General features: G+C 38.1%; 1 protein-coding gene and 1 non-coding gene across 2 annotated transcripts; one reads left to right on the top strand and one right to left on the bottom strand.

Annotated features, from left to right (window-relative positions):
- Positions 1–23,645, top strand: LOC140160842 (uncharacterized). The gene is made up of 6 exons (XM_072184160.1): positions 1–118; positions 17,005–17,153; positions 18,016–18,117; positions 19,446–19,547; positions 20,545–20,646; positions 20,986–23,645. The coding sequence occupies exons 2-6, from the start codon at positions 17,048–17,050 to the stop codon at positions 21,012–21,014; spliced, it is 441 nt and encodes a 146-aa protein (XP_072040261.1). The 5' UTR covers positions 1–118; positions 17,005–17,047; the 3' UTR covers positions 21,015–23,645.
- LOC140161483 (U4 spliceosomal RNA) lies at positions 17,723–17,870 on the bottom strand. Its single transcript, XR_011860168.1, has one exon. It is a non-coding gene; the product is annotated as a U4 spliceosomal RNA (small nuclear RNA).
- Positions 23,646–24,661: the final 1,016 nt, after the last annotated feature.

Here is a 24,661-nt window from a genome sequence, read left to right on the forward strand (position 1 = left end):
TAGGGCGTGGTTAGGACATAATGCGATGCGGTGAATGGGTTAGTGAATCAACCAGCTGCATTCTGGATTTTGCCTGACACCTGTGCGGACCAAAAAGAACTTCGCTCCAGCGAAAAAGGTAAGCTGTTAAATGCTGTTACAACTTCGTTCTTTCTTCTCGATTTTAAAGTGCATGTATTCTCTCATTTACTTGTTATCATTTATACTTGTTTTGCATGGCCTATGTTTGCAATAAATTCAGGATGGAATTATATAGTGAGGGTTTCAGATTTCGAATTTTTACTTCCAAAACTTTTATCTAAAAAAATTGCACTAAATCATGTACTTGGTGGTTGTACTGGCCAACACTCCTGTCATGTCGTGAATACTTTTGATGGCCAATATCCTCTGCTCCGGTTCCATCTTCAATCAGTCGCATCTGTATTTTTAGGCAAACGTCAGATTTATTGTGAGGCATACTCTGTACATCATTTGAAGCGACCTGTTCGTGGTATTAAAAACCGTGCATGTGAGCACATTGTTGGAGCCGCACAAGGCATAGCAGCAGGGACCAGCTCAGAATTATTTCTTACACGGAAGTAGTTTAAGAAATAAAAATTATTAAGATTTTTAAATTGTTATGAAACTTTACACGAATTGCATTTGTAACGATGGAATTTAATTACTCGTGTCAACTTGTAATTGGAATTTTGGAAATTCTTTCAAGAAGGAATTTTCTTTTGTCCCACGCTACACGTAGCCTGACAGGTGCGAGTAAATGCATGGACTAAAAAATCCATGCATGTATAGACATTAAACGCATCAACGCGCATTGCCAGTGTTCCTTGGAACAATTTTAATACCGGGAATTTACCACTTGTCTCGTGTTGAGTGGGGAGGGCAATTGTTCAGAGTTTATGGCATGAATTTTGAGAATTCACGGATTTAACCCAAAACCCCACCCAGCTTTCAGCGGAAGATTGCCAGCCGACGAATTTTCGAGTCGGAACTGGGAGTTAGGCACTCTGTTCATGCTGTTCGCGGTATGTTGGGGGTGTGGGGGTGTGTGTGCATGTTAATAAGCTGTATTAGGACAAGTCTGATATCAATGGGTGCGAGTGTGCATGTTATTGTTAACCTGCAATGAGTTCAATGGGGGTGTGTACATGTTTTCCTGCAATATATGACTGATTTCAATGGGGTGGGTGGGTGGGGTGTGGGATGTGTGCAGTGTGCATGTTTACCAGCAATATAAATGGGAGTGTGGTGGTGTGTGGGCATGTTAACCTGTATTTAAATAGAGGACTGATTTCAGTGGGGGTGCGTAGGCATGTTTTCCTGCAAAGTGCAATATGGAGGACTGATTTCAATGAGGGAGGGGGGGGGGTGCATGCATGTTTACCAGCAATAGGACTGATTTCAATGGAACTTCACTTTGACACAATGACTCATTCACATGTGCGATGTCAACTGATGGGACTAGCCAAAGGTCATCTACATGTAGGCCTACATTTGAGGTCATTTCATAGATAAAAATTGTAACTGTAGGCCTACAGAAAAATTGAATATGTGCCATGAATACGGGCAAAAACGGCTTCCCCCTTGGCTTGCCAATGTTATGGCTTGCCCCCTCCCCCCCCAAAAAAACAAAAAAAATTCTTGCCCCCCTCCATTTTACCCTCCTCCAGAGCTCAATTATTTGCACAGCCCTTGGATGTCAATGTTTATCACATTTGTTGTATCTTGGTGACCCATGCTTGCATGTAAGTTGGAGCCCCTTTTGCTGTCATTTTTGTTTAAAATTGCTGCATGTATTTAATTTAAAGTCTTGAATAGATCTCCGCATCATAATCCTAAACTGGATTTGTGACGGCAATTACACTGGGACATATTTTGATGGAATTTAGTAGGGGCGGTTACTAGGGAAGGGAAGGGCGCTTACTACTAGGAAGGGCGCTTACTAGGTTCATTGGCAACCAGTGTCGTCAGGTCTGGGGATTTACATATTTTTTCCAGGGAAAAGGATTTGTTCTCATTTCTTAGCTGTGCACCATGCACTAGAATGCCTCGATTTTACCTGAAAGTATCTGACATACCAACTACATGTAGTATGGATTTCGAAATAAGCTATTAAATTTGGTAGCTCATTTGCCTATTATCGGTATATTTATTTATTTCTTAGCTTTGGATTTTAAAATATTTTATTCCCCAGCTCCAAGTGAAATCTCCCCCAATTAAAATGATGCGTGTCAAGGTGGAGGCGACCCGAGAACTGCGTACTTCTAGTTCTGTAAAGCAGCTAAACTTTTTTTAACGTGCATAGATTTTTATTTATTTCATGATCGGAAAGCAACCAGAGTTTTCAACATTTTTAGCCCCCACAACAAATGTGTTGTGTGCATGGGGCTGGTTGGTGTTATCTAGACGATTGGTTGGCAGTGCGGGTGGGAGGAAGCAAAATCTTGACTCCACTCTAGCTCTGCAGCTTCAACGCAATAATTTTGGCATCTTATGAGGTGAATGCATGTTCATTGTTTCCACAAGTTTTTTTATGACCGCGTAGCTAACCTATCAGGTTGTTAGAATAGCGTTTACTGTGAATTATGCATGTAGATTTAAACTAGATCGATCTGTTATTGCACCACATATGAGGTGAACATAGCAGGACCAGTGCTCGATCCACATGCACCAGTGATTAACATTGCCTCTGTGCATGTTTGAGCTTTGTGTACTTTTTTTAGCCTTTTCGAATAGATTATTAGAAGTTCATTCCTGCATGTAGATTTCATTTCTATATTAAATTAAATTAACCCCTGTCTAAGTTTGTGGTTTGACACTTTAAGGGGGTACTACACCCCTGTCCAATTTTGTGCCTATTTTTGCATTTTTCTCAAAAATTATAGTGCATTGGTGACAAGTAAGATATGTATATTATAGGGGCAAGGACTACAACTACTGCACTGGAAATTTTATTTCGGCACAGACAGCAGTTGTGGAGTTGGAGTCAAAAATGAGGGAAAGCCAGTATTTGATCAATAAATCAATAACTACTTGCCTTGAGTTGCTGAATTTTCAGAGCAATAGTTGCAGTCCTTGCCCCTACAACATGCATGTCTTAATTGTCACCAATGCGCTATAATTTTTGAGAAAAATGCAAAAATAGGCACAAAATTGGCTAGGGTGTAGTACCCCTAAAAGGGGACACTTGTGGGTAATTAAGGGGTGCTTATTTAGGGGGTACTTATCAGGGGGAACTTAGGGGAACTTAGTAGAGAGGCTTATTTTGGGGATTGCTTGCTTGCTTGCTCTATTTTTATTTGTTAAAATTCATTTCTTTATTTTATACATGTATTTTATTTTATTTTGGATATTTCCTGCACATGTATGTACAAGAAACAGATTTTATTTTACTAACCAACGTCAGCACTCAACAAACTGCTGTAATGAATTTGTTAAATGTAGCATTAAATTGACATTTTCTGTATGTGACACAACCTGGTAAAACCAAAGGAGGCATGTTTGAAAATTGAGTTGCTATTATTATTACCTTCTAAATAAACTACAAACATTGGGGTATCAAATACTGAAAAAGCAAAAGGTTTAGCATTTTTTACTCCATATTTTTGCCATTACCTATCTGAATTTTAAATGTCAAATTTGCCATCTTGGACCAGATCATGTCACTTAGTTGGCTAATTTGTAATAAATTTGCAATGCATGATGGGAAAGTGTCTGCAATACGAGCCACTTTGGTGGTGCAGCTGTCAAAGATTTTGACTCATAATCTTGAGGTTGTGGGTTCAATCTCTGCGGCTCTTCACCCCATATCCCAAAAGTGGACTCTTTGCCCCATCTCCTCTCCCCACCGAGCTTTAAACCCAGTTCTGACTCCACATAGCAGCGATGCGATGCTATAAAAACTGTAATCTGAGCCAGGTTTTCACAGAATGATCTAATTGATCTAGTTTTCCTGGAAAATAGATGGGGGCATTTCAGGCCTGAAGCCAGGATTTTTTGTTTGGGGGGTGCTGATTTTGAAAACATGGACTTTTTTCCCAATGGGGCAATTCTGTGAAAAGTGGACTTTTTTTTTTTGGACTTTTTGTATACTTTTGCAAATTGGGGGGGGGGGGGTGTTCCCCTTTCCCGGTACGGGCCTGGGGCGGCCAATTGAAGGCGAGCGTTTAGAATCAATACGGTATTTGAAAATGTGGATGGAATCTTAGTTTTTTTTATAAATGTGCTAGATTGAAGTCTAATTCGGCAGATCGCGCCACACTGCAAACTAACTGCAAATTAAAGCAAATTTTGTTAGTCTGTAAGAGGTATGCTCCTACTAGGGGCTGTGCAATAATTATGAGCCCTGGTGGGAGGGTAAAATTAGGAGGGGCAAGACATTTTTGGCAAGCCGAATGGTGAGGCAACTTCAGGCAAGCAATTTTTGGCCAGCCGAGGGGGGGGGGATTTTGGCCAGCCAAGAGGGGGGGGCAAGCGATTTTTTGGCACACATTCATGGGGCGATTTTAAATCAAATGCTCTAAAAGGCTTCGGAAAACAGTACGGAAATGATTTAATATGCAAATTTTCCTGCTTGCTGTGCTCACAACATATATCCAGACCATATAAGGTTTGCAAATTGGGACCCCAAAAATTTGGTATATGTGCAAGGGGGCAAATATTTTTTGGCGGTCCGAAAGAGGGGAAAGCGATTTTTGGCGGGCCATTTGGAAATTTTACCCCCTCCCCCGGGCTCATAATTATTGCATAGTCCCCTAGAGTGGACCGTCTGGGTCCACTAAAAATACACATTTTTCATGGAAAATCCGGATATTCAAGGCATGTGAATATGGAAATTTGTGCCATTTTTCACCCGGATATGGCAGTGACATCAGTGTGCATTTCATTGGCTGCAGCTTCAAATTGATTGCGTTCACCTAAAGTGCTGGCGTACACACGCACAAGCTTAAAGACCGCATAGATGCGCATGCAGAAGGCTGCCTTAACACATTGAAATTACTGCCACATCAGTGTGGAAAAAAGGTATATACATGTATAGTGTCAACATGTTTCTTATCCTTTCTATTCCATTCCACAGATTTCTAGTCTCCTAGACAACCAAAAACAAACTTACCAAAATGGGTGACAAGCATGACATATCCGAAGAACAAACATTCGACAAAACAAAATTAAAGAAAACAGAAACAAAGGAAAAGAACCCACTACCAACAAAAGAAAGTAAGTACCGGTACTATGTATGTAACATGGTGTATGGATTGACATTCAAGCTGAGCTTGTAAAAAAATTGGCTCTGATTTCAGTTTTAAAGTAGCTCGGCATCGCATCATGCTGCGATGTGCAGTCTGTATAATTTAAGAAATTGGCCAGTGGCATCTGCAGGCTTTCAAAATTCTGGGGGGGGGGGGGGGGTGGGCATGAGGCTCCCGACTCCCCCGTCTGTTCATATGTTTTCAGCTCGCTTCTCTTGCCATATGTGTACATCCATAGCAAAACGATGCACTTGTCGGCTGCTACATGTGGCTCATTTCACATAATAGCTTTGAATAAAATACCAGACTCATCTCAAGTGAGGTCACTTCAAATCCTCCTGAGTCACATGGTTAAGGAATGTTCTGTATTCCTAAACCATGTGACTTGGGGATGATTTGAAGTGATCTCCACTTGAGATGAGTCTGGTATTTATTCCTAGCTATTATGTAAAAGAGACGCATGTCGCAGCCGACAAGTGCATCGTTTTGATAAGGATGTACACATATGTTAATACTGAATTTCCCCATACTACATATGCATTTCCTCTGACTGATAAAAGTGGGGGGGGGGCATGCCACAGCAACTGCTCCTTCCTGTGTGTTGTCATCAAAACTTGGGTTCATTCCATTGTATGCAAATTCCGCTTTGTAAAATCATGAAATATAATAATTTTTTTTTCCATTTTCTTTTTATTTTGCAGCTATTGAGCAAGAGAAGGCAAATTAGCACAATGGACATTTGTTGGACATTACATAGCCTCTAGTTAGTTTTTCATATTCACTCTAAGTCATTTTGTATATTATAAACTAAAAAAACCAAATTGTACAGATAATCTTGTTACTATTGGTGTTAACAGCTATTTTCCTATTGGACTAAGATCTCAAAATATATCAAGTATGGAAGCACAGGTTTAATGAATGCCAGCATGACCCCTATCTACAAAGGGGCAATTTGAAAACACCTGTAGACAATGAGGTAATTAAAAGCCCTGATACCTGAAGGAAAATGGACAGAAACAAGTTTATTTGTGCAGTATAAAAAAAAAAAAAAAAAAAAAGAAAAACTTGAAAATTGAGAAAAAGGTTAATTAATAAAATGTGTCAACATTGAAACCAAACATAGTTGATTTGTTAGCGAAGATGTGTTTTTAATCACAAGTCATCTTGTGAGTCAACTTCAATCAACCAGAGAGTACAGGGTCTGCAAAGTGACCCAGTTTGGGACTTCAAAGGAACCCTATCAACTTTGATTTGGGGAGAAAAGCATTCTTTCAAAAACATAGCACTTTGTTTATGTTTTCAGTGTTGACACATTGATAATATTTGTAAATGCTGTATAAAAAGGTTTAAATGCAATCATTGTATGTGGATGTTTTGAGTGTTTGCCACAAACCAGTATTGAAAACCCACTTGCACTACAACTCTGTTACCATGTTGATCAAAATGTTGCTTCAGTGTATTTTCCCATATTAAGAGCACTATGTAATGCATGTGACAAAAACCAAAGATACACATACTCTGGTAGTAGGTTAACATTTAATTTAAATAAAGAGGCATTATATTTTGCTATTATGTGAGAATGTCCGCCGCCGAATGCAGCCACCACACCCTTGGATAGGGGAACTGTATGTGCCTACAGGTACTGATTTGCCAAAGTCCGCAGCTGTGATTGTTTTATGGACTCCATCGCATCAGATGCTTGCTAGCAGCTAGATCAGATTGTTGGTGCCTGGAACGTAGACTAGTACTCAACTTGGTGCCTTTTTTAAGTCACCGTTGTCTTCCATAGATGTCAAGTTTGGTGCGGTCATCGTATGGTTCAAAAAGTTGACCAATTCAAAGGTGCAGTGTTACCACATCAAATATCCAGGAGTGAAATCAGATGGATTATTGTGTATTTGTGACACTGGATCATGCAAGCACATAATTATGTGAATGTGCCCAAGAAAAGTTGGCTGCTTTTGTGATTGGTGTCAGCGCAGCAGTTGCACAGGCATGTGTAGTGTACATCGGCACAGTTATATCATCTACAAAAGTTAACAGTATAGATCAAGTTACTGACTTGTAAACTAGTTTCCAATAAAGTAATTTATATCAAAAACCTCCTCGCAAGAGCACACAATGAAATGGTGCTGTAGATCTAGTTACGCTAGATCTACCAGCCATGTTTATTTGATAAAACATTTTGGTGTTTGCTCTTGTGAAGGATGCCGGACTGGGAACTTCCAATTCACAAACTTAGTACTAAAATTTCTTCATTGAAATTTGACCATCTCTAGTTGGAAGTTCCCAGTCAGTAAAGCTATTATCTACTTACTGTTTTGACAGTGGAACAAGTGTACAATCATGTATTTGGAAATAAACATGAAACGTTTATATGCGCATTAACAAAATAAAAGTTCTTGGGAAACTACTCGGACACGATTTGTTTTTGTGAGATTATCTTAATGTTGTTCATTCCTATGTGGTTTTGGGGGTTTTGAAATCGACATGCGGTCCCCATAGTCCTTAAAGAATGAACTGCTTATAAGAACATGATTTCCATCACTAGCATCCAGGCCATTTTCTGAAACTTTCCAATTATGAAGCAAATTTATTCACATAGTGCGTCTTCATTTGGCAGTCGTTGGACTAAATGTTGACAACTTTGACCATGTACACATTGATCGAGGGTTGAGAACCAAAAAGCCTTTTTGGCGATTTTGATATTTTGGTACCAAAATAATCCTTACTACTCAGATTCTCAGAACCATAAAGACTCAACAGTCAACACTCCCTATTGAAACTAGGCACCATCTCTTATACGAGGCAGTTTTCAGTTGGAACCAGAAAATCTCATCTCGTATACCAGAAAGCGTAATGAGTTACGGCTTTCTGGGCACTAACTGGCTATAGGACTGCATAGTCTAGTCCAGGGGTGTGAAAGGCCACAGGCTAAAAAGAGGGAAAATTGCAAAAAATGCTGGAAAACTGCTCCAAAAGAGTTACGGACTCATAGGGATCAAAATTCAAAACCACATCAAAGTATTCATCTGGTCAAAACGATTCAGTTATAAGCAAAGGTCAAAGGTTACATAGGGTCAGTATCTAACAAATTCTGATTTTAATCAAAATGGTGTCCCAATTCAGTCTTGCAAAATTCAAGAATAGTTTGAACCACCTAGGATGCATTGTTGCATAGGTAACATCAAATATTGCCAAATAGGCCAAGGTCGATACAATTTCATGGGTATTTTGGTCAAAATATTGTTTAAACCATACAGAAGTATTCCTCTGGCATTAAATGATTTCGGAAAAAGTATAGATTGGCCTATCTGCGACATATAAACTGACCTCAAAAAGAAACTAATAATTTTTCACAAGGTCATATCTTAAAATCCTGTCCATATAAAAATGAACAAATTACACACAGGATCACTTAAATACTCTACTCTAAACACATGTCAGTAACCAAGCAGTTGTCCAACTGACACAATAGCAAAATGCACTGACACGGAACAGCTTCCTGGACCACATTCACAGGCGAAAAATTGGCACCCAGCAAAAGATATCCTTACACAGGTTATTATTTCCAAAGAGTAAGTTGACTAGTGTGGAACAGAGCTGCTTCTGCTTTTTTTCTTCAAGAAGAAACTGGTTTTGTTCCACATTATTCCACTTACTCACAGATTTCTTGTGTTGGGTGCCAATTGTTGGGCTGTGAATGTGGTCCAGGAAGCTGTTCCATGTCGGTGCATTTTGTTGTTGCGTCAGTTGGACAACTGTTTGGTTACTGACCAGTGTTTAGAGTAGAGTATTGAAGTAATCCTGTGTGCAATTATGGTTCATTTTTATGGACAGGATTTTAAAATATGACCTTTATGTGAAAAATTACAAGAGTTATTAGCAAAAAGGTCAAAGATCATGCCCTCTCACCGGTTACTTTTGTAACAAGACATCCTAGATGGTGCAAACTATTTATTGGAATTGGTATCAAGAATTGTATAATTTGGAGACCATTTTCATAAAAATCAATTATCTAGGTTTTGACCCATGTGGAGTCAAGAATGCGACCTTTGACCTTTTTGCTTACAACCTGGGAACCATGCATCTCGGGTAGGTCAAATCACGTTTGATCGTTATGATCACAGCAATACTTTGGCGTGGTCTAACAAGATCTGATCAATTTTGAAATTTGACCCCTGTATGAGCAAGGTGCATTTTTGCCACCAAGTTTTTCCCATTATTTGAGGTCCGATTTATGATAAGACTAAAATTGCACAGGATTTTGCTTGCTTCTTGACTAGAAGTGCCAACTTATTTTCGGCTTTTCTTATTTTTAAGTCCTGGTACTCAAAATGCCATTTTATGAGTTGTCTTTCTGGTTCTCAACCCTCAATAAAGTACATTTTGAAGGGATATAATGTTGAGGAATTCAAGACTGCACAGCTCAGGGTTCCATTATCCCCCCCCCCATGTCAATGATATATAAGATGTGACCTTCCACACACGGGTTTAGATTCAAGTAACCCCATTTGAAGTCGAGCCTTGAAATACATGGACTGGAACCATAGGGGCACGGTTGCAAAATTAAGAATATCCCTTGGGAAAATGTCCAAAAACTGGCTTGTGCTCCCCCCATCAGACCCGGTGCCCCCAATCATGATTGGTGCCCCCCCCCCCAATATGATGACCCACGCTATGCCACTGACCGAAATCGTGCAGGAGCAATTTGTTTTCCAACATTGCTCCTGGTTCACTGAGATTGAGCAATTGCCAAATTTCTGAAGAAACATGAGCAATTTTCAAACAGTAAATCCTTTTCTGTTTTGGAGAATAAAAGTACTCTCTTCGATGAATAAGTACTTCCCTCTTGACTTACTAAAGAGTGATACGCATATAGTTTAGGGGCCGTCCATAATTTTCGCTTACGTACAAAGCGTACGTAAGAGGGAGGGAGGGGGTAAAAATCCTGGGCAGGTGTACGTAAGAAAAATGGCGATTTGTTTGAGCAATGAAAAAAATGAAAGTGAAAAATTATGATATTTTCCAATATTCTATTCATAACCAATTGACCTAAAATTGTTCAATTCGTTTGAACAATTTCTATAACATGCCATGCAAACAATGATTTTATCTTTAATTTTGAGTCTAATATGCACAGTGGTCCTATTTTACATTATGCTTAATTTGTTTCATACCAAAATATTTTCTATCTGCGCTAGGATCAAAGGCAGCAAAGGCTCTAGTGTGTGTCAAACATGTCAAAGGGATGCCCCCCTGGTTCCACCTTATATGATGTGATCCAGGGGGTTCTTTGTGGAAAAGAGAGTACAGGATATGTTCAGCAGAATGCAGGGTTGGCCGGTTAAAGCCGCCCCGGTTTAAACCCCGTGGTTAAAACCGGTTAAAACCAGGTTTAAACCGCCTAGTTTTGACCGCTAAAAAGTGGTCAAAACTGGTCAAAACCATTTTGATGCTACAAAATAAATTAAAATAAAGGAAAAAGACTGAAAATTTACCTTACTTGACAATACAAACATTCAAAAATGTTGCCAGTATCATACAAGTGTAACAAACATATAAATTGATATCACTGTAGGCTGTAATTTTTGTTACTCCATAGTGGCAATGCTAGAGTTAGTTTAAATCCATTAGCCTAATTTTCAAGTGTCAAGTGCAATGTTTTCACCCATTGGTTTTGGTTTTACTTATTATTAACATATTAACATGTCCATGTTGAGACTAAGTTATTTGGCACATTTGCAATTTTTTCTCAACTCATTACTGTGACAGTAACCTAACACTACACGTCTTATTTGACAACAGTAAACAATACTCAATTTAGTTTTATAACCTGCAACTCACCATGTACTTTTATGTTAAGAACTTGGCATTGAAGGGATGTTTTTTTTATCTAGATATTTTCTCAATTAATGATTTATTTATTGATTAATTAATAAATAAATAAATCATATTATTCTATTATTATCCAAGTAGTGATTATAGTTATGTTATATACATGATACATTGTACATCAACTTCATTTAACTCTAGAATACAAATTAGGTTTTGACCAGATTTGACCGGTTTTGTCCGGTTTTGACCGGTTTAAACCTGGTTTTAACCGCTTTGTGGACAAAACAGGTTTTGACCGGTCAAAAGTCCAACCCTGGCAGAATGTGGAGTGCATTAGTCATTTAGTTTAGATTCGGGCTGCATTTTAAGCTATATTTTTTATTTATTGATGGCTTTCGTTTTCATGAAAATTGAAAAGGAAGTTTTTCAGCATTTCTCAACTTATCTGTAAAAACAGTGGTGTAGCCAGCACTTTTTCAGAGGGGGGGGGGGCAAGATAAATTTTAAGGGGGTCACCTTTTGGCGACAAAATCAGTTAATGTTACTTATGCGCGCGAAAAATGTTGCCATATTGAAGCTAAACTGGTGAAATATGGTACAGAAAGTGAATAAATATGCGCGAAGCGCGCAAAACTTTTTAGGTTAAAATAGCAAAATATAATGTAAATTTGGTCAGAAACACAAAAAAGTCTTAAATGTCGGCGCGGTCACCATCCCACAGGAGGGGGGCAAGACTTTTCACAGGGGGGCAACTGCCCCCCTTGACTATGCCACTGTGTAAAAACATTTATCCAGAACCAACTGACCTCCTCGAACACTAATATAACCCTAACCAAACCTTTAACCTAAACTCTAACCCCAACCCCAACCCAACATTTCAATTTTGCTATTAGCAGTTGGCCTATACTCATGGAAATCCTTCGCCATTTTATTTGTATGCGTAACTCGGGGAGGGAGGGGGTAAAAAGTTACGTGCACGCTTTGTACGTAAGTGAAAATGGCGAAAATTATGGACGGCCCCTTAGTTGGAAGAAGGGGCTATTGTGCACTATTGGAAAATGATAAGCTATGTTAAAATGTTAAAATGTCCCTAGGGGTCAGATTTCGTACAACGGCTCATAAGAACACTTTAGAAAAAGTATTGTTTGACCTATCAGAGACCTACCTGAAGTTATAAGCAGACTGGTCAACATGGGGGATGGGTCAAAAACTAAAATTGCTCTGATTTCAATGGAAATGGTCTCGAATTGTTCACCATGTAGAATAGTTCTCACCATCGTGGATGTTTCGTTACGAGGAAACGTAATATAGGTCATGGTCAATAGGCCCTGAAGGCTGCAATGGGGGTTGACCGTTATTGCTGGATTTTGGCAATAAAAAGCATTCTACGCAGTGCAATTCCTTATTTACATGACAAACAATTTGAGACCATTTTCATTCAAATCTGAGTACTTTTAGTTTTTGACCCCTGTGTGGCCAAAAACAACTGACCACCCAATTTTGACCTTTCTGCTTCAGCTTTTAACTCAAGAACGGTATGTCACAGATAGGTCAAACTATACTTTTTCTAAATTGTTATGACCAGAGGAATACTTTCACTTGGTCCTTGATAAAATCTGAGCAATTTTGAATGGAACTGTGTTATATGAAATTTGACCCCTGTTGACCCCTAGGGACATTTTTTGAATTTTTAAACATAACTTATATCAATTAGAAGTTGATCTCCGATGTTGCACAATAGTCCCTTCCAACCTAACACTTGTAGGTCATTTCGTGATCAACTACTTCATCCCTCACTTTTATCTCAAAGAAAGCTGGGTTTTCTGTGCAAAATATTTATTGCAGATTGCTTTGCATGGCAAAAATATCAAGTTTTTCAAATATGTGACATGATCAAGGGGTATGAGTCGGACGTCGCTAATATTATTTTTGAGAAATTGCTCATAACTTGGTAAGCAGATGTCCAATTTTGATGGAGTTTACATCAAAATGTAGCATTTGTGAACTGCCAGAAAATGATGTAAAAAACTTGCCGACATGCGACTCATTCCCCTTGACCATGTCACATATGTGATGCGATCATGCGATCCAGCAAAATCATTCGGAACTCGGAAATATTGATTTTGAGATATAGCCAAACTAAGGAAATATTTCCTTTTGTCTTTTAAAGTCATAATGTACGATCTTATAATATGAATTTGGTTAATTTTTTTCAAACCTGATTTTTTGGCATATTTGTAATGTTTACACATGTCACAACTTGCACCTAAATGGAATCAGCCAAATTTGTTGTGTTTGTAGGTAAACAGAGCAAAGTTCGACATAAAGTCATAATTCAAGAAATTATGACTTTATGTCCGCCCATAGAACTGCGTGTTAAACGGCCAAAATAATAAGCAGTGTTTCTTTCACGTTACCTCGTTATTTCAGCTCAAAATGGACAGAAACCATTCCCGATCATTATTACTAGTATTATTTCAGCATTTTGAGTATATAATGACCAATTAAAAATTTGAAGATAATCGTACATTAAGCCTTTAATTGCTCATATCTTTGGAACTGGTTGTTCAATTTCAATGGGTTTTTTTGCAATATGCAGCTTTGTAAATGCTTTTTACTACATGTACTTTTTAATTTTTTACATGTTCCCGTCATATTGAGGATTCATTTTACCACTTTTGAGCCAAGCCTAATTGGGCATACTCTAACGTTTGACCCCATGACCTTTGACCTCGAGTGACCTCGGTTTGATTTTGTTCATGCTCCTGTGATATGGAGAATTATGGAGAAGTTTACAATTTAGCCCTTGGATGACCTTTGACCTCTGATGACCTTGATTATATTTTTTTACGTGTTCCCCTCATACTGCACCCACTAAGTTGAAGCCCGATCAGACAAAATTTGAAATTCAAACCCTCCGTAATGATCTTTGACCTTGGTTGATCTCAATTTTGTTTCGCACAATATATTCCCCTCGTATCAACGATTCCACCCACCAAGTTTGAGCCCGATCGGATGAAGTTTGAAATTTGACCCCCTCCGTAATGACCTTTGACCTCGGTTGAACGCGCTTTTATTTCGCACATATCCCCTCATATCAAGTATTCCATCCACCAAGTTTGAGCCCGATCGCACAGTTTGAAATTTGAACCCTCCGTGATGACCTTTGACCTGAATTTTATTTTCGCACATATAATCCCCTCGTATCAAGGATTCCACTCACAAAGTTTGAGCCCGATCAGACAAAGTTTGAAATTGGACCCCCTCCGTAATGACCTTTGACCTCAATTTTATTTCGGGCGTATAGTCCCCTCTTATCAAGGATTCCACCCACCAAGTTTGAGCCAGATCGCACAAAGTTTGAAATTTGACCCCACCGTAATGACCTTTGACCTCGGTTGACCTCGATTTAATGAGTAAGGAATAACAGTTCTAAAATTTGATGAAATTTGTACATTATGATTATAATATTACATGAATTTAGTTAGTGCACCCTAACAAATGGTGCAGAAAATTTGCCAGGCTTGTTAAATTTTCAGCTTTTCAAGTTAGGAGGGGGATGGGAGTTAGTTGGGGATTTTGTTGTTGTTGCAGCAGAAATTTAGGCAGAGTTAAGTATTGGAGCAGAGAAATTGGTGCAATCCCATTTGAGGTATTTGCACTTTATGTAAAATATTTAATATTACGGTGTATTTAAAACCATTCATGTTTCTCTTTTCACAAGAAAAGCGACAATTTTTGTTTGTGTAATATTTTCCAATTTGAGCTATTTCACTCGTTTTTTAATTTGCGATTCTAAGCTTCTAAACGTATTCACAAAAGGAATATATTTGTGTGCTGTTATTTTCTCAAGAGCGGCTCACAACACGAAAAGCGTGAAAATATATGCAGCACGAAAATTAATGCCTCATTAATTTCACTGGACCTTTGGATCATACATTGTACAAGGTGTCCCAGAATGATTTATACTGTGTTTGAACAAAATATCAAAAATATATAGTCAACAGTGTATCTAATCTTAATAAGTGCAATACAATGCCACATATGTCTCCTACTTATCCTGTGACTTTCATGGAAATAGCTTGAATCGCTTTTTTGCGTGACATTGCTATTACTGACAATGGACGAAAACTGCATGTGTGTAATTTACAGTGCAAAAGCATCATAACACATGGATGCTTTATCACCATCATCCAGCCGCCCTGTGCAATATATTGGAAAATCCTACATTCTTTTATAGGAAATACACCAAATTTGGCACAGATGTAGAGCTTGCAATGTTAAATAATTCATGATATGGGATTAAGTGAAACATTTAAATATGACATCAGATATTTAGGTTGAAAACATACTTTTTATGTGATTTTTACCCCAATTTTTACCCAAAAATGTCATTATTACAGAGGATATAACTTCCTCAAGGTTCCTCCGCAGTAAATTTTAATCTTCTTCATCACGTAGCTGTGGATTTGCCAATATACTGTGGACATAAATGCATGCTGTGACACTAAGGACGAACCTTCTCTATACTTCTATGAAAAATCCATCTTTGCAGGCATTTCAAATGATGAAACACACACCGCAATAATTGGCTGCCGCCAAAGAAAGAATAGTTTAAGCTCACTCAAGCGTAGCAAATCCTTTATTTCATACAAGGATTGCTTCGTAAAATCATAAATAAACGATAGATATCGACTATTTAGTAGAAGTAAGAACAGGACACAACAAATATACTGCATAACATTTTCCAAATAACTTTGTGCTGAACGGTTAGTAATTTTACAGATTTTCAGAATAGGTTGCTTTGTCAAAACTTGGAATTCACCATTTTTACGTAATCCTCTCTAACGTCTACTAGAACTTGGTGGGTGCAGTCAACATTTGAAGCCAAATTTTTGGAAGGTCGTTTTGGGGTCACCAGGGGTCATCTGAGGTCAAATTAGTAAAAACTGTTGTGTGGGCATGAAACTTGGTGGGTAGTCAACATTTAAAGTCACATTTTGGAAGGTCATTTCAGGGTCACCAGGGGTCATCTTAGGTCAAATGAGTAAAAACGGTCATATGGGCATGAAACTTGGTGCATACAGTCAACATTTAAAGCCAAATTTGTGGAAGGTCATTTCGAGGTCACCAGGAGTCATCTGAGGTCAAATTAGTATAAACTGTTGCATGGGCATGACACTTGGTGGGTACAGTCACCATCAGCCAGATAATCGTGCCCAGCCGATAACCGCCAAATTCATTTACCTCTACCAAAAGTAATCGCAAAAGCAGGCGGTCGCAAAAGCAGGCGAGACTCGTGGTTCGAGAACCGCCTTGTTATGCATTTTTATCATCGCGGATGGTGTACAGGCCACAATGGTAGTGACCCTCTCCCCCCGGGGGCTGTCAGCAAGTCAGTAGTTGCTGACAAAGGCCTCTTGCTATTTTGGCCTTTGGGCCTCTGGACCTCGCCCATATACGACTTCACGTCACAGCATTCACAATGGATGCTTCACATGCATTTGAACTAGTGGCATACCTGATGGGGGAGCCGGATTTCCTCCAACAACTCAAAGAAAAAAAAGAAGAAAAATGTTCCTTCTTATTATACCCACACATTCGAGGTCATCCGGGGTCAAATCGCCATAGATTGTCGCAAGTTAATGAAATTTTGTGGGAACCACCACCGAAACGAGGCATAAATGTCATGGTCATTTTGGGGTCAAATCACCATAGACTGCTACAGGTGTATGAAATTTGGTGGGAACCACCACCTTAGCAAGGCAAATAATGTGACATATCACTTCAAATGGGGTCAAGTGAAATTGCACCAGTTAAAATGATGCGCGTCAAGATGGAGGCATTGCGTCGAGAACCGCAAAATTCTAGGGAGCACAACTTGAAAGTATTTCAACATTTTGTTTTCCTTTATCCACAGATTTTTTCAGTCTTCTAGACATCCAAAAACAAACTTAATCAAAATGGCTGACACTACCAAGCCTGACGTATCGGCAGTAGAGTCATTTGACAAAACAAAATTGAAACACACAGAGACACAGGAAAAGAACCCACTTCCAACAAAAGAAAGTAAGTACATGATTTCTTAATTCTTGGCCAATTTTTGTCTGGCCTGAAAGGAGGAGAGTATAATCATTTTCCGGCTGTCTGGATGTAAACTGGCCTCAAAAAGAAACTTATAATTTTTCACAAGGTCATATCTTAAAATCCTCTCCATAAAAATGAACAAAAATTGCACACAGGATTACTTCAATACTCTACTCTAAACACTGGTCAGTAACCAAACAGTTGTCCAACCGACACAACAGCAAAATGCACTGACATAGAACACCTTCCTGGACCACATTCACAGCCCAATTATTGTGTGTAATTTTTGTTCATTTTTATAGACAGGATTTTAAGATATGACCTTGTGAAAGTTTCTTTTTGAGGCCAGTTTATGTATGGATAACTGTATGTATGACAAATTGGTTACAAGTTTTGATCAAATGCTCTTGGGTGAATAGTTCAATTCCTATTGCAACCAAACTTTGGTCTTAGCTGTGCTATGGGTACACATATGTATTGATGATATCAAAGGTCATCAGACAAAGGTCATTTGAGGTCAGCTGCAATAATGCACCTTGTGTAACCATGGTAGCACCAGGTACATTACTGCCGTGCCATTTCACAAAGTCATGATTGCACACTGTTAACATTGGTCCAACAGTCTGAAATGGATTTCAATAGCAAAAATCATGCCTCCGATAAATCTCATTGGCCATGATATCACCTCTGTTCAAAGATGCAGTTCAGTTGGGTTGTTAGGTTTTTATGTTAAAGCCATATTGTAACATTAGTTGAGGACGTCACATTAAATACTTTTCAAATTCTGTTTTTTAATGTAATGTACTTATATAAAGTAATATACCCTTGTTTAATTGTTTTCCAGATCTTGATCAAGAGAAGACCTTAGACAATGTAAAACATTTTGACAAAACACAATTGAAACATGCAGAAACACAGGAAAAGAACCCACTACCGACAAAAGAAAGTAAGTAACATAAATGATGATGAATTTACATTCAAGAGCATCAGAAGAGGCTTATATAGATTCCACATCACGAAAAATATCCCTTTAAAGGCGTTCTGTCTCGACTAAACATCTATTTTTCCAAATGTACGTAAAAAACATATAAGGGTGCAAAATTAAATTTAATACGGACAGCATTGTCAGTGTATTTTAGGGCGTGTTCACACTATACCTGTTTTGCCCTGGGTCCCGGGTATAACCCGGGTTAGACCCGGGTTGATTATAAGTGTGAACAGGAAAAAACCTAAAAAAAATCAACCCGGGTCAATATTTTTCAACCTAGGAATGAGCAGGTTAAAACCGGGTCAAACCCGGTCAATTGTAGTGTGAACAGAAATTCACTGTTTGACCCGTGCATTACTAGAAGTAAACACAACCATTATCATTCCCTTTCTATTGTTTCTGTCTGCACTGGGAAAAGAATGATTCAGTTCTTTGGCAATAAAATCAATAAACATCTATTCCTGAGATAAGAAAGTTATTCATGCAAACAAATTACTAGTATTATCGAATCAAGAAGTAACAATTATTTTTGTGAGTTCTTAACCCAAAACAGCTACAAGAAGTAACTAGATAAGATTACATAAGGTGGAATTAGAAAACAAAATAAAAAATGAGCATAATTAGGCCGGGAGCCTGTTATTATACCAGTAATAGTCAATGACAGAATATGTACACACCTGCATTTTTCCAGTAGGCTTTAGCCAAAATAATCAACCCGGGTCAATTTTCTTCATGAGAGTGGTTATAGTGTGAACAGAATTTTTTTCAACCCGGGACCCGGGTACAACCCGGATTAACTCGGGTCCCGGGTAAATAATTTATATGTGAACATGACCTTACATGTTGACCTCAAATGACATAAGATCTCTGTGTATGACCTAAAACATCACCGTTATGGTACATGAAAGTTCCCATGTTTGCAGCATAGCCAATTTTGACAAGACTCTCAGCAGTTAAACAGTTACACCTAAAAGTAAGAGCATTATAAAATTGCATAGCCAATTTTGGCTATGTAATACACTAGAATTTAGGCAAAAATATGTTGCACTGAAGAAAAAAAATTAAAATTCTGTAAAATATGGGAACCAAAACAGGCTAAAAAGAAATAAAGAACATGGAAATTTGGGCCAAAAAAAAAGGAATTACTTTGAACAGGAAAATTCTCATGCCTGCAGTAGATGTGATATGTTTGTGTGTGTGAGATCATGTTTGAGAGAGTTAAAAATGTTGAGGTTCAAATTAAAAAATGTTAAAAACAAAGAAATCTTGTTTGATTTGTTTTCCAGATCTTGATCAAGAGAAGACCTTAGACAATGTAAAACATTTCGACAAAACACAATTGAAACATGCAGAAACACAGGAAAAGAACCCACTACCGACAAAAGAAAGTAAGTGACATGATGCATTAAATTTATATCCACATCACTAAATAATATCCTTTCGGCTTTCCAAATGGACATAAAAACAACAATTCTATTACCCCCACGACCCATTATTCAAAATCGCGCACTGTGATTTGTTGAAACGCGTCACGTGACAGACCATTAATTAGCGATAAAGTGTCAAGGGCAACGAACTTTATGTTCTTCTATCATCACAGCGCACAGCAGAGCGCACATCACACCTGCTTATGTAGGGGAGAATGGAATGTCAGGGGTGTGTTATTGTATGTGCATACCTGCTAATGGAATGTTAGGTTGTGTTATTGGAATGTGCATACGCTTTGGCTACGCGTATGCGCTCCACCTTGAGGTAAACAACTTGGAAATATTTGGGCAAAAAATTTGACATTTTCTCTTTAAATCACACTATTTTGTGGTAATAGAATAGAAATAAAGGGTGCAGCATTATCCTTTACATCAAATAATGTGTCCTCGGCAGTAAAAGCGTTTAAATAATGGGTTCGGCTGCGCCTCACCCATTATTTACGCTTTTACTGCCTCGACACATTATTTTCGTGTAAAGGATCATGCATTACCCTTTATTTCTTAAATATAGGGTGATGACATCCCTTACACACTTGACATTCAAACCGTGGACCACTCGGCAATCGGGATCGTCCTCTGTTTCTGGAGGTCATCAAACGACCGCAAATGCATGTATTTGCAAAATATGTCCTCTTATCGTTATAACGAGATATAATGTCCACAGTAACAAGGTTAAATTCGATACATACAAAAATACACAAACAAAATGGCGGAAACCATCCTCGGATAATGTCTATTGAGTACGGATTTGGACGACCACGTTTGCATAGTCCACGTCGCACGTCCACATTTGGATGTGATTGCACTTAGGGGTATGTGTATGAGTGCATGTTTGCCAGTGTTAAAAATGTTGAGGTGCAAAACTTACAAAAAGATATCTTGTTTACTTGTTTTTCAGATCTTGATCAAGAGAAGACCTTAGACAATGTAAAAAAATTCGACAAAACACAATTGAAACATGCAGAAACACAGGAAAAGAACCCACTACCGACAAAAGAAAGTAAGTAACAGATGAATTTAACATGAAAGTTCCCATTTTGCAGCTAATTTGCTTGCCAAAAATGCATGCTTTCATTATATTATCTTGCTTGAATAATTAAAAAGTTTATATCTAATCTTGCATGAATAATTAAAAAGTTAGTCTTTTTGATTAATGTATTTCTTAGAGGGCACAGATCCCTTTAAATCGCAATTCCCTTTTGGAGTAAATCTTTTAAGATTAGGCGTGCATGTGTGAGTTCATGTTTGTGTGTTTTGATGGTGGGGGGAGGGTGAAAAATAGTAAAATTAGATAGAAATCGAATAGTAATTCTTATTTCATTCTGTCTTTGTTTTGCAGCTATTGCACAAGAGAAGGCGGATAAATAGCACTGTGGATATTTTGTTGGACATTGCATAGCTTCGAGTTTATTCATATTCAGTCTAGAGTCATTTTGTATATTATAAACTGAAAAAAACAAACAAATTATACAGAAAATCTTGTAACTACTGTTTTCCTATTGGACTGTGATCTCAAAATATATCAAGTATGGAAGCACAGGTTTAATGTCGCTATCTGTAAGGGACAATTTTATAACATTAAACATGAAGAAATTGAAAGGCCTTGATCCAAGAGCTTGTCATCTTCGGAAGGAAAATGGACAGAAGCAAGTTTACCATTTGAACAGAATAATAATATTCCAATAAAAAGAAACAAAAAACTTGAAAATTGAGAGAAAAGTTAATGAATAAGACGTGTCAACCCCGGGGTGTCAACATTGAAAGATTTGTTTGCAAAGACATGGCATTTTTTTAGTCCAAGTCATATTGTGAATCAACCAGAGATGGGAAGCATTTATATCAACTAGCATTTTTCATCTGATATTTAAGTGCCCCAATGTGGGACTTCAAATAAAACCTATGGTTAGGAACATTGGACTAGTCCAAATGATATCTATACACCATATGAGTTAAATGTTCCACACAGGGAGTGTCCATTTGAAATTTACTCTGTGGGTGTAAGATTAAGATCATGTCTTCCACTGGGGGTGTATGGATCATTTAGGAATATCCTATGAGGAGAGAAAGTGTATTCTATCAAAACATGGCATTTTGTGTAGTTCTTTTAAGGGACCGTTCACAAACACTTGTAAGGGGGGGGGTCCTGATGCAAAAAAATTTTCATCGTGAAAATTTTTCGGGGCCCCCCCTTTACAGACCTCAAAAATTTCAGGGCCCCACCTTTTTGACATGAAAATTATGGGTCAACCCCATAGAAAAGCATATAAACTCAATTTTTCCAGGAAAATTTGTGGTCATTTTTTTCAGGGCCCCCCCCCCTTAGGAGGGTCAACAATTTTCAGGGCCCCCCCTTTTTGCATCAGGCCCCCCTTACAAGTGTTTGTGAACGGTCCCTAAATAGTGCTGACACATTCATAACATTTGTATATGCTGTAAAAAAAGGTTTAAATGCAGCCATTGTATGTGGATGTGGAGGGTTTGCCACAAAATTAAGCCAAAAAAAAACCCCACTTGACTAAACCACTACTAATCTGTTATATTGATCAAAAATGTGCCAATCTAAAAGCCCACTACAACTCTGTTATGATTAAAATGTTGGTTTATATATTTTCTATGTAATGCATCTGACCATGGTGACAAAAACCAAAGATGCACATACTCTGGTAGTAGATAAACATTTAAATAAGAATCTTTATATTTTGCTATTATATGTGAGAACATCCCTCCGTCATCTACTGCAGCCACCACACCCTTGGATGGAGGCACCGATTTGCCAGAGTCTGTAGTTAAAATCGTTTATGGACTCTACCGTAAGCTACCCTAGGAATGTTGGAGTGTGGAATGTAGAATAGTATCACTGTACATACTCAACTTGGTGCCTTTTAAAGTTGTTGTCTTCCATAAATAAATGTCAAGTTTGGTGCTTCCATTGAATGCCTAATGGTTCAAAAAGTTGATGGTGCAGTCACTATGAACCACAATAGCCTCATTCCAATGGCATAGTTCAATAACCTCAATTAAACACCCATAGTGCAAAATTTGACCTCGAGTTGCAGGGTGCGAGTTTCTGTACCCAAATTTTCAGAGGTCATTCAATGAATGTACAGATGTATTTGGGTTAAAGAACCGTGCCCTGATAGATGAGCATGTTCTGGATCCTAGTGAGTGTAGCCACATGCTCCAGGAGTATACTGTGTTTTCTGACACTGAATCATACAAATGCATATAAATGTGAAGGTGCCTAAGGAAAGCCCTGCTTTTGTGATTGGTGTCAGCGCAACAGTTGCACAAGCATATGTAGTGTACATTGGCACAGTTATATCATCTACAACTATGTAAGCAGTATAGATTAAGTTATTGACTTTTAAACTAGTTTACAATATAATGTCATTTATATCAAAAACCTCCTCACAGGAGCATACAATGAAGTTGGTGCTGTAGATCTAGTTACGATAGATCTACCAGCCATGTCTATTTGATAAAACATTTTGGTGTTTGCTCTTTTGAAAGATGCCGGACTGGGAACTTCCAATTCCCAAACTTGAGTACTAAAATTTCCAATTGGAAGTTCCCAGTCAGTAAGGTTAATGCTGGTTTCATACTTTCCAGCTGCTTGCTGCTCTGAAGATGATTTTGCTTCACTGCATAGTCGCACCAGAAACGCTAGCGGTGACCAGCGACAAGCTTTGCCCAAGCGGCAGCGCCGCTAGCAGTTGAATTTAAACTTGTTAAAGTTCTCGTAGCGGTGCCGCTCTGAGGTATGAGAACAAAATATGATTTTGGAGCGGTGTTTAGCCTTCAGAGTCATGTCGTTCAGCAGTGTGCAAGTGGTATGATGAAGCGTCATGCCGCTCAGCGGCAGAAAGTATGAAACCAGCATTAGTCTACTTAATGTTTTTGACAGTGGAAACAGGTCTTACAATTATGTATTTGGAAATTATATGAACCCTAACATGAAACATTTATATGCGTAAATAAAGTTCTTGGAAACTACTAGAACACAGTTGGTTTCTGTGAGATTATTTGAACATTGTGGGTGATTGGTCAAAGAACCCCCTGGATATGATATTCCAGCAAAGGCAGTGCAACAATACTCATCAATGACTCCTTTTTCTTGACCAATTTTGGTATTGTGGATGGTAAAGTTTGCAGTACTACAATCAACATTTGAAATGTCCCACAAATTTGGGGTAAAAATTGTACAAACTAAGACAAGTTGTGTTAAATTTGACCAAAAATTTGACTTTGGGTATATCGATGGGTCCAAATTCTCAGGCAAACCCCTACCCAAACCAAAAATGAGTACACCCCCACCATGTCAGGCCCCCCCCAAAAAAAGTTTATCTCGTGTCCCTAATTTAAAAAAACTTGACAAAACATAATAGGCTAAAACCGTTGAGTTTTCAAGGGGGTAAACCCACTGAACACCCAATTTATTGATAAAATAAAAAATTTAAAAAATGCATACCGCATTGGATTTGCAATCATTCGGGGGACATGAGGCAAACCTTTTTTTATATTTGGCCTAAATGACAGAATATATTTATGATTTTATTACACATAGGACAGCTGCTGTAGAGTTATTCCAGAATTTCATAAAATTGCAGGAATCATGATTAGACAGAAAATCTGATTTGTGAATGAGATGGTGGTAATATTTAAATGAGTACCGTATGTACATATGTGTGTTGCATATACGGTCCCGTATACGGTTATAACTCTACATAATCCCATTCACAATTCCCGTGACTCGACACATTTAAAATGAAATGATACACACTATTCTATCAAAGATTCATTCAAATATTTTATTCAAAACTAACCTGGTTCAACATAATGTCGCATTTAAATGTTATACGGCTGAGTTTAATACAAAAATGTGTTTAAAATACACTGGTATGAACTATGAAATTTCCTTTTTATGCTAAAATTATCAACTTGAAGTTTGGTGAACTCCTAATCTCCTACATCTCAGATGCTAGAACACGGGGTATGAAGGCCAAGCACTCGGAAAT

This window comes from Amphiura filiformis, chromosome 9, assembly GCF_039555335.1.
Source record: "Amphiura filiformis chromosome 9, Afil_fr2py, whole genome shotgun sequence".
Classification (NCBI taxonomy): Eukaryota; Metazoa; Echinodermata; class Ophiuroidea; order Amphilepidida; family Amphiuridae; genus Amphiura; species Amphiura filiformis.

What these genes read in the sequence shown, in the direction of transcription:
- LOC140160842 (XM_072184160.1), top strand. Translation starts at nt 17,048, where the DNA reads ATGGCTGACACTACCAAGCCTGACGTATCGGCAGTAGAGTCATTTGAC. An exon ending in CCCACTACCGACAAAAGAAA is followed by an intron (nt 18,118 to 19,445) that starts GTAAGTAACATA and finishes TTTGTTTTCCAG; the next exon opens with ATCTTGATCAAGAGAAGACC. An exon ending in CCCACTACCGACAAAAGAAA is followed by an intron (nt 19,548 to 20,544) that starts GTAAGTGACATG and finishes CTTGTTTTTCAG; the next exon opens with ATCTTGATCAAGAGAAGACC.